The 10,761-nt window shown below is 40.5% G+C and overlaps 1 protein-coding gene across 1 annotated transcript; it reads left to right on the top strand.

Annotated features, from left to right (window-relative positions):
* Positions 1–5,476: 5,476 nt before the first annotated feature.
* Positions 5,477–10,761, top strand: LOC139470493 (toll-like receptor 4). Its single transcript, XM_071252899.1, has 2 exons — positions 5,477–5,538; positions 7,729–10,761. The coding sequence occupies exons 1-2, from the start codon at positions 5,515–5,517 to the stop codon at positions 10,126–10,128; spliced, it is 2,424 nt and encodes an 807-aa protein (XP_071109000.1). The 5' UTR covers positions 5,477–5,514; the 3' UTR covers positions 10,129–10,761.

A 10,761-nucleotide genomic window follows, 5' to 3' on the forward strand; every position in this document is an offset into this window, starting at 1 on the left:
GGTTTATAATTGTATTCATCTATTCAATATCTGAAAAGGAAACTTTATTTTCTTATTGTGCTGTTTGTTTCTCCCAACAATAAGGAAAGGAGTAGGTCCGTGTTTCCACGTGCCCGGATGTTCCTTGCTTATCTTGTAACAATTGGGCTTTCTTATTCGCAATGAGGCAGGTATACTCGTATATCGCTTTTAACATTAGGCAGTGGTGTATATAGCAATATATTTGTAGTCCCCACGGAGTTAAGATTAACATTCGAGTGTACACTGACCCATTGACGTGGGTTAAAATGTTGTATCGCTATTAGGCAGACACTATAAAAAAGTACTTATATTAGTATCATTTCTATATGATAGTGGAATGTATTCTCAAACAATGTTGTAAGTGTATCATATTGTCTCTGCTGAGATTCATTGCACTGTGTTTTAACAATACCTAGTTGACAGGAATGTATTACTATCTAATGTAAGCAGTGGTGTTACTACATTTGTATATTTAGATGCCTTTTGGAGTCGAGTGTAATCTAGAATGTTTTAGTATGGCTAAGCTAATCGAGCACTGTATAGAATCTTCCAGAAGTGATTTGTAATATACTGAACAACAAAAGTTCCTGTGACAATGAATAAGATTTGATGCAGAGTTATGTTTTTTTACGAAATCTGAAACAATTTCGGTTTGCAACAGATAAAAGACTCTTGTTAGCCTTCAAATGGTTTAATTTACCGGCGGTACACTCGAATCCGTCCATCGCTGTGGCTGAGGTGGAAATGAGACTCGTCAATGAATAGAACTTTTCCCCACTGCATGGCAGTCCAGCGTAGACGCTGTCTGCACAACTGTAGACGTGCTTGACGGTGGTTTCCTGTCAAAATGGGACATCTGGCGGGTCTTCTGGCGACAGTCCCTGCATATCTGAAGCGACGACGTACGGTTTGACAAGATATTCGTCGAATGCCAGGGATGCTTCTTGCAGTCACTGTTGCTGGCTGGAATCGATTTCGTAGGTGTGTTGTTCGAATCCAGTTGTCTTTTCGATTATTGGTTACGCGTGACAGACGCTCATTTTCGGACAGGCGTAGCATTTCGTAATGTTGAATAATTGCGTAATTTTGTTGTTGAGTGGTTGTCAGCACGATGCTAAACAATGCATATGGAATCCCGTTAACGCACATGTTTATATACCCATTCTTGGGTAGTGAAATGCATGGGGCTTCCATAAAAGACTTTTGCATGGATTGCATGCTTTTCTGTAGCAGTTTTTGTGACTTTATTCCATACATGTACATATTGAAAACCAAACTTTACTTGTTTGAAAAATACACTAAAATATTGGTGTCACAGGAACTTTTTTTGTTGAGTATATATAAAAGATGGCAAGTGCATACATGTACCTCTCTCATATCACATTACATCTCGCATTACATCAAGACCAGCGGTTGTGTGAAGACCATACTTTTGAACCTGGATATTCATCTAAGGCCCCTTTGGGAAGCTTGACCACTGTTTCTGTTAGGTGAATATTATTAGCACTGCTATTATATAGTTATACTGCCATTGAAGTTTGTACTTCCGCTCTATTGTGTACTGCCATTGTAACTGCTGAGCAGTAATTTGCATTGATTTGTAAACCTTGGTGATTGTATAATACAAGTATTAATTGTACACCATTTCTTTGTTGTTTGTTGGTTTCACGCTGAATTCTTTTACATGCATATTTTGGGTTAACTTATCGTTTCAGTTGGGAGGTCGACACGTAGCATTATATAAAAATGCAACAACATACGACACTGATAAAGATAAAAGAAAAGAGAAAATGAAAGACTATAAGAATCCCCTTACACTGACATGAATCCACTCTTTTGGGTATCGGAATAATTACATCCGGCCTATTATACCTAAAAGACTGCCATGAAATGGTGACAGCAAAAGTGGCATGCCCATGGGCCCATAGACATCTTGGTGACTTTGAGGCTGACAGTTGATTACTATATGGGACTACAAAAAAACTAATCTTTTGAATATTAGTCCATTTGTATGACAAATCAAACGCTAAGTTCCAAACGCTGAGACGAAGAGAAACATATGTTTCAGGGTTCCACTTTAACTGGAAGTACACTACATTTCCAAAGTTCCTACCCCTCTATCGCGACATAGTTTCGACATAGTGCCCTGAAAGTATCGCGAAAGTGACTCAGAAATGGCGCAAAAGTGACGCGAAAGTGCCCTGAAAGTATCGCGAAAGTGACTCAGAAATGGTGCAATAGTAGCGTGAAAGTGGCGTGAAAGTGCCCTGAAAGTATCGCGAAAGTGACTCAGAAATGGCGCAATAGTGGCGCGAAAGTGACTCAGAAATGGTGCAATAGTGGCGTGAAAGTGGCGCGAAAGTGACTCAGAAATGGCGCAATAGTGGCATGAAAGTGGCGCGATAGTGGCATGAAAGTATCGCAAAAGTGACTCAGAAATGGTGCGATAGTGCCCTGAAAGTATCGCGAAAGTGACTCAGAAATGGCGCAAAAGTGACGCGATAATGCGCTGAAAGTATCGCGAAAGTGACTCAGAAATGGTGCAATAGTGGCGTGAAAGTGGCGCGAAAGTGACTCAGAAATGGCGCAATAGTGGCATGAAAGTGGCGCGATAGTGCCCTGAAAGTATCGCAAAAGTGACTCAGAAATGGCGCAAAAGTGGCGCGAAAGTGCCCTGAAAGTATCGCGATAGTGCCACAAAAGTTGGTACAGGTGGCGCAAAAGTGGCGCCATATTAGTAAATTTCGCTTCAGGAATGCTGTTGCGTGTTACTTCCCCATGTACATTTGTAGGTATGTGGTTACAGGAACTTTTATCAGACATGACAACTGAAGAAAGGGTGAACGCCTCTATGTACTCTGGGTTTTCAAGTTGTTACTTCCCTGTTGTACTATGCTAGTTTTAGCTGCTGTGCGTTGATTCCAGTGCGTACAATTATTTCCTTATTTAATGGTTAATATCAGTAATTACCTGTGGCTACATTTTATGTCAGTAATTCCTCTTCATTTTCGCATATTTATTCTTTGCCTACAACAAATTTTTATTGCAACTAATACGAGTAGCTAATTACAATAAATACCTAGACGCATAGACAAAGGCTTATCTATTAGCACACCTGGACATCCTCAACGAAAATAAGGTTGGTTGATTGGTTGTTTGACGCCGCACTCAGCAATATTCCAGCTATATGAGGGCAGTCTGTAAATAATCGAGTGTGGACCAGGCAATCCAGTGATTAATACCATGAGCATCGATCAATGCAATTGGGATCGATGACATGCATCAACCAAGTCAGCGAGCCTGACCACCCGATCCCGTTAGTCGCCTCTTACAACAAGCATAGTCGCCTCTTACAGCAAGCATGGTTTGCTGAAGACCTATTCTACCCCGTATTTTCACGACCTGTATCACTTCGGGCGCACTTTCACATTAAGTTGTCATGCTTTAAGAAGTGGCGTTAAACCTAACTCACTCACTGAATGAATGAATGAATGAATGAATACGGTATTACGCCGCTTTTGTCAATATGAAGACGGGGGCGGGAGACACCATTGCTCGCTACGGAACGCAACTCTGCACAGTCGCTTTTTGTCAAATAGCTCCAACATTTATTTGACCTTCTAAACAACTAAACCAAAAGATCCTGACACGACCAAGGGACACAATTCTGACGAGAAAAATGTGGCAACTTGCACAATTGGGCGCCCTTCAGCATTTATCTATTTTTCCTGATTATGAATATACACATTCATGGATCTATTGTCTGTTTCTATCTAGGACTTTTTCGTTCGTTGGGTTGGAATTACTGGATTTTGCCTCTTTGTATTTATTTTTGTATTGTAAACTCAACTAGCTCATAGTTGTAGGTATAACAGTGTCTCTAAAACATTAATTTGAAAATATGAGTCAGAATGGTGTCCATGTCAACTTTTCTCAAAACATCATTACATGAAATCTCTTTAATCTGGGCAGTACAGTTTCCAGTGAAATCTCCCAGGTAACCAAATGTCCAGATTAACGTTAATTGTCGTTTTAAAATACTACCCATAACAAGGTCGTTCTTTAGGACAGAGGTACCCGGATTAACGAGATTTGACTGAACATGAACACGCGGGTTTGTACAAGAGTCATTCGTGTAAGCGTCGTGTAAGCATTATTCCTCGGGGAAATCTAGCCATTTTAGTATCCACATTCTGTCTGTGGAAGTCTTCTCGACTTTTATGAATACAGTAATGAGAAGGGTCCAGGCACCGATTTTGTCACCTGTGTCTTCACTGAGAGCCGAGGGCAAAACATTGTATTAACTTTTCATATAGTACTTGAATCAAAGAGCCAGTATTCCTCGAGAGTGCAAAGCAAGGTATATTATATCTCTTGTCATGTGGGAATTCAAATTGCTATAAGTCAGTGACGGCGATATGTATGAAGCCCTGGAAAAATGATGAGTAGTGTTGTTTCAGTGAGTGAAATTTAGAGTTACATCCCTTGGTTGTTGGAAATACACATGGCAGGATTGATCATTCGAGAAGTTTCTCATGTTAAATTATATGAATGGATCACTGAAAATCACTGTTAACACCATGAGTTTGCTAAAAGGGTAAGCATGTCCTGCTCTACCGGTTGCAATCGTCAATCACACAATTTTCACAAAACATAAGGTTGGTTGGTTGGTTGTTTGATGCCGCACTCAGCAATATTCCAGCTATATCAGGGCAGTCTGTAAATAATCGAGTCTGGACCAGGCAATCCAGTGATTTAACCATGAGCATCAATACACGCAATTGGGATCGATGACATGCATCAACCAAGTCAGCGAGCCTGACCACCCGATCCCGCCAGAGGCCTCTCATGACAAGCATAGTCGCCTCTTACAGCAAGCATGGGTTGCTGAAGACCTATTCTACCCCGGATCTTCACGGCGATTAAAAAAAAAATTAAGGGTTTGTAACATTGTGGAACCCCGGTTAGAATGGGTCTACAAACTTATTTCACGTGTTGGAAAGAGCTGGTGGTAGGGGACTCATATCATCGCCTGTTAACATGGGACACAGACTCAGTTGAACTTTATGATGAGGAAGGTTAGGAAAATATTCAACGTAGATCAAATATACCAAACTTTCCTTTCCTCCCTGTAATGGCAATTCCTTTTTGAGTGAGTGGCATAAAGTACACAACAATGTGAGTAAACACACACCAAATAGTCTGACTATTGACACAAACTATATTTCAGACAATAACAACTTGCGCTCGATCTCCCTCTCTGCTCATATCTGCTCTTACCGCCGTTGTACAATTCAGGAAGTTTTTATTTGCCTAGCAAGCAAGCATCCTCATCGAATCAATTTAATTACAGGGAGTTACGTGCACTGAAGTGTTTTGCACACTTTCAGGTTTACAAAGGTTTGTAGTTAAATAGGTACAAGTAATTGAGTTCGCAGCCATTCTGATCTAACCAGGGGCAAGGAGAGACAGCGGGGGAAAGCACAGGAACAGATGATGTTTGGCGGCCTTATTTCGGTCAGTATATAGTGGTTTATGGTTGATTTTGATTTGCATAATTTAAATCACGATTTCAAACAGCACACACAGATCTAGTTTGTCATGATCAAATGCGTATTAATTTAAATATTAAACGCGAAGTGTTATGTTTTTGCTTAGCTTCCTAACATAGCATATCTCTATTTGCATAGCTGGACATTGAAATGATGTTTGTTTGTTTGTTTGTTTGTTTGTTTGTTTATTTATTGTTTAACGCCGCACTCAGCAATAGTCCAGCTATATGACGGCGGTCTGTAAATAATCGAGTCGGATCAGGCAATCTCGTGATTAACATCATGTTTCTTTGTTTGTTTGTTTGTTTGTTCTTTAACGCCGTACTCAGCAACATTCCAGCTATATGACGGCGGTCTGTAAATAACTGAGTCTGGACCAGACAATCCAGTGACTGATATCATGAGCATCGATCCACGCAATTGGGATCGATTACATGTATCAACCAAGTCAGCGAGTCTGACCACCCGATCCCGGTAGTCGCCTTTTACGACAAGCATAGTCACCCTTTACGGCAAGCATGGATTGCTGAAGACCTATTCTTCCCCGGAATCTTCACGGGTCGATTGACATCATGAGCACGATGACATGCTATTAAACCAAGTCAGCGAGCCTGACCACCCGATCCCGTTAGTCGCCTCTTACGACAAGTACAGTCGTCTTTTTACGACAAGCATGGGTTGCTGATGAATTTTTCCTTTATCAATGAAGAATGCCTTGACAGTACCTTGTCAATCTACACATGTACTATTCAAGCTGGCAACACGATGATCCAGTCACCTTACACGCCGTAAATCATTATGCACAGTTGCGTCATTTGGGTAGGTCAGTAGGCCATGTAAAACATTATAACGCACAATATAAACACTGTTCTATTCACAGACCCGTGAAGATTACGGGGTAGAAAAGGACTTCAGCAACCCATGCTTGTCGTAAAAGGCGACTATGCTTTTCATAAAAGGCGACTACAGGGATCAGGTGGTCAGGCTCGCTGACTTGGTTGATGCTTGTCATTGATCCCAACTGCGTGATGCTCGTGATGTCAATCACTGGATTGTCTGGTCTAGACTCGATTATTATACAGACCGCCGTCATATAGCTGGAATATTGCTGAGTGCGGCGTAAAACAACAAATCAACCAACCAACCAATCAAAACATTATAACACACAACAAAAACACTGTGTTCTTCAAAATGTTTGTTTGACACATTAACTTGAAGGTGTCTGAAATTGTCACGGTCCTGATTATTAATGCCGTTGAAGGCCATAGTCATACTTGCGTTATTCAAAAACGAGGGGGGTTTGGGGGGTGGGCATGGGTGGCCCAGTCGTCTAAGGCGCCGCGATTCGCTGTGCAGAGTTGTGTCCCTTGGGCACGCCAGAATCCTATGATTGTGGGTTCAAATCCCGGTTCGCCCCGATTATTTTTCTAGGTTTGTCAGCCCCATACCCGTGCTTGTGGGTTTCACTGAAGTGGTAAACGTCTGAGACCTGCATCACTTCGGGCTTTCCTCCCACATTAAGCTGACACGCCGTGATATAACTGGAATACTGTTAAAAGCGGGGTTAAACCCAGCTCACTCACTCAAAAACGAGCGTTTTGAATCGAGTGTCGATACTCTGGGGTATATGGCTAGTGTATTTGCATCAACAACTTCGCTTAGCTATCTCACGTATTTTAATGTATGTACGAGTAAATGTCCTTCATAAGAGAAACGTTTGTAGCTTACATCATCCTGTTCAGATGCATTTTGTACGCCGAACGTTTTTTCTCATATATATGATACAATACATATTGTTTTATAAATATTAACATACATTTAACCTACTAATAAATATATTTAAACATGGTTAGAGGTTAGATGACCGGTCGAGTGATAAAAAAAAGTGGCGTGGGCTGTTGCATTTAAAATAGAGAAAAGGTCAAGCATAGTATCAATTTAAGATTTGATGGTAGTTATAGTTTCTTTTCTTTCGCTAAATACTTGCTAGGAGTGAGATGAGGGTGATGTCTCAATTAGCTTGCCAATTTATCGAATTATACACGGTAAATAATTAATGTAACGCTAGACGCTGCCCATGCATTGACTAAGTTGACTTTCAGTTTTCCACGATACATACACATTGGTTTGAATGTTTTGAACCCTCTAATTTCAGATTTACCTCATGGTTTCAACTTCCTTGTCACATGACACTATTCTGAACGTGGCACAACCAGGAAGGGGATGCTGCCTTATGTACATTGATCCTAATCATGGTGGTACTCTAGCTAACTGCACAAACCAGGGCTTGCAAAACGTACCAACATGCCTACCAAGGAACACTACAACTCTCTTGCTGAGTCACAACAACATACCGGAACTACCCAACCAAGCCTTTGTAAATGTGTCTGTTCTGAAGGTGCTGGATCTCTCTTTCAATAGCCTACAGTATCTCAATGCAGATTCCTTCTTTGGATTGTCTGAGCTTGAAAGTCTCAATCTTGAATCAAATTGTTTAAGCTACGACAATAACACCTTTACACCAACACTCTTTAATCCTCTGAGCAGCTTGTTGAAGCTCAGCATTAATTATAACAGCAAAGAATCCCCTTACCCTGACGTCAGTCTGTCCAGTTTAACTTCACTTCAGTCATTACACATGGATGGGTCGCATTATGATTTTGGACAAGGATTTCGCCAACTTAAGAATCTTAGTAACCTGACACTTTCTGGTAGCGACAGATTTTGTAACATGCACAAGCTACGGAATACGACGTTCTCAAATGTCCCCTTCCTGAAATATCTTAACTTAACCAACTGTGGTATAGTTGACACTGAACATCTGACTTTCAGTCCAATGAAAGGTCTTTACACTCTTGATGTGTCACTGAACCCGGGTTTGGGATTTAAAAACTTTTCTAAGGCTTATTTTGCACTTGGAGGTTCAGCAATAAAGGTGTTGAAACTCAATTACTTATATCCTACCATGGGATGTCACATAGTGCAGAGACTTGACTTTCAGTACCTCAATACCACAAATCTGGAAGAACTTTATATAGATGGTAATGGCATCACACAGTGTGAATCAAAATCAATATCATCCTTGCCCCAAACATTGAAATTTCTCTCGGCAAGGGCAAACCGATTTGCATTTGGTCTGTACCTTCTTGAAATGGCTGGATTAAAATCTTTAGAGAAATTAGACCTCTCACTATGGAACATTTGGCCTCCTTTACCGCTGTACAAATCATTGCCTTTTGCTTTACCAGTGCCACCAAAATTACACACTATCGTAGCCGAGAATTGCTTTAACACCGGGCAATGGACGGATATAATAGCCTCAAAGAACATTTTGAAACGGATCATTCTGAGGCACAATATTATTCACAGTTTAACAATCCATATCGAAGGATTAGAGCATCTTAAGTATGTAGACCTTTCACACAACACTATGAGCAACATTGGCTATGACGTTTTCAATGTCAACAACACTATTACCCATTTGAATCTGTCAAACAATATTCTTGGTCAGAGAATTCAAAGTGATGGCGATGGAAACTTGTTTCATCAGTTCCATCATGTTAAACAGTTTGACATATCAGAAAATGTAATAAATTCCCTACCAAGGAATATTTTTAGGGGGTTAAAGAGTGTTGAAACCTTAATAATCCGCAGTAATTTTCTCCAACGTTTTGAAGCTACACTAAAACCAATGCAGTCCCTTTATTATCTTGACCTTGCAAATAACAAGCTGCAGCGATTATCGATGGGTACCATACAAGAGCTTGATATGCTTCCAAATGTGACAGTAAATCTTCGTGGAAACCCGATTCAGTGTTCCTGTCAAGCACTGGACTTCCTCAAGTGGATGAACGCCAATCTATACAAGTTTAGATATGTCTCTAAAATGACCTGTGAGTATGATAATGGTTCCAGTATCTCCATGACAAAACTTCATCAGATTGTGGAGGAACTTAAATCTGAATGCAATCGTGCTAATGCTGCTTTGGGAATTGTCACGGCATCCTCTTGTGTATGTATTGTCTTGATCATTTGCGTTGCCCTGGGTTATCGTCATCGCTGGAGTATTAAGTACATGTACTACATTGGTAGAAGAAGGTTCTGGAGACAATATCAATATGATGTCTTTGTCTCCTATGCTGAATCTGACAGACACATTGTCATTCAGGAAATGATTCCTGAACTAGAAACCAAGGAAGGACTACGAATGTGTATCCACCACCGTGACTTTCTACCTGGGGAGCCCATTGCTTCCAACATAGTCAACGCCATTGACAAGAGTAGGAAGACCTTGATTGTTCTTTCTCCAGCCTTCCTGAAAAGTGACTGGTGTGTCTTTGAGTATCACATTGCCTTGCAGTCAAGAGTGAACCGCAGACAGGACAATCTGTTGATTTTGATGTATGAACATGTTCCCGTGAAAGACGTGCCTAGAGAAATGGCTGTGCTTCTCTCCAACAACTCCTATCTGGAATATAATACAGATGTGTATGGAAGAGATGCGTTTTGGCAGAACCTTGTGGAATCTGTCAAAACTGCTCAACCACTGGAATGAGAACTGAAAGTTTGCCATCGGGTGTCCATTCCATAACGGCATGGGTGTAGTCGTTTGTGTTACAAAAACAGAGGACAATATAATGTTTGAATAAATTGTTTGTCTTGCGAGAAACATTTAATAAACAAAACTACGATCCTTCCGATGCAGAAAGGGAAATCCTTAAAGTATCTTTAAGTATATTAGAATATTCTGACATTCCAATGATCAGGTTACGTATGGGTGTGACACCTAAATCGAAGCACAAATCTCACCAGGGTGTTGCAAATAAAATCATAACTTTGCACTTACTCTTAATCGTGTAATCGATCATGATTTAGGTCATGTGTAAGTCTATAAGTAAGTATAAAAGAATACAAATTTGTGTGACTACCAATAACTATAAATTCTCATGTGGCCAAGTCATGTGAGGCGCCGAAGTTTCTGTGAGGAGTTGTACTAATTTGACAATCTCGGGTTCCAATCCCCGAGTCCTATTTTAGTTTACAGTGTATCAGGCCTGTACCTTTCCTCGTGCGTTTAATCAAAGTGGTAAACACCTGAGACCTTCATCACTTAAACCCTCCTCACTCAAAGGCATAATGTTATCAGATTAACACGAATCCATAAATTTAGGAAATAATGAGCACCATT

This window comes from Haliotis cracherodii, unplaced genomic scaffold, assembly GCF_022045235.1.
Source record: "Haliotis cracherodii isolate W230 unplaced genomic scaffold, xgHalCrac1.p SCAF_20, whole genome shotgun sequence".
Lineage (NCBI taxonomy): Eukaryota > Metazoa > Mollusca > Gastropoda > Lepetellida > Haliotidae > Haliotis > Haliotis cracherodii.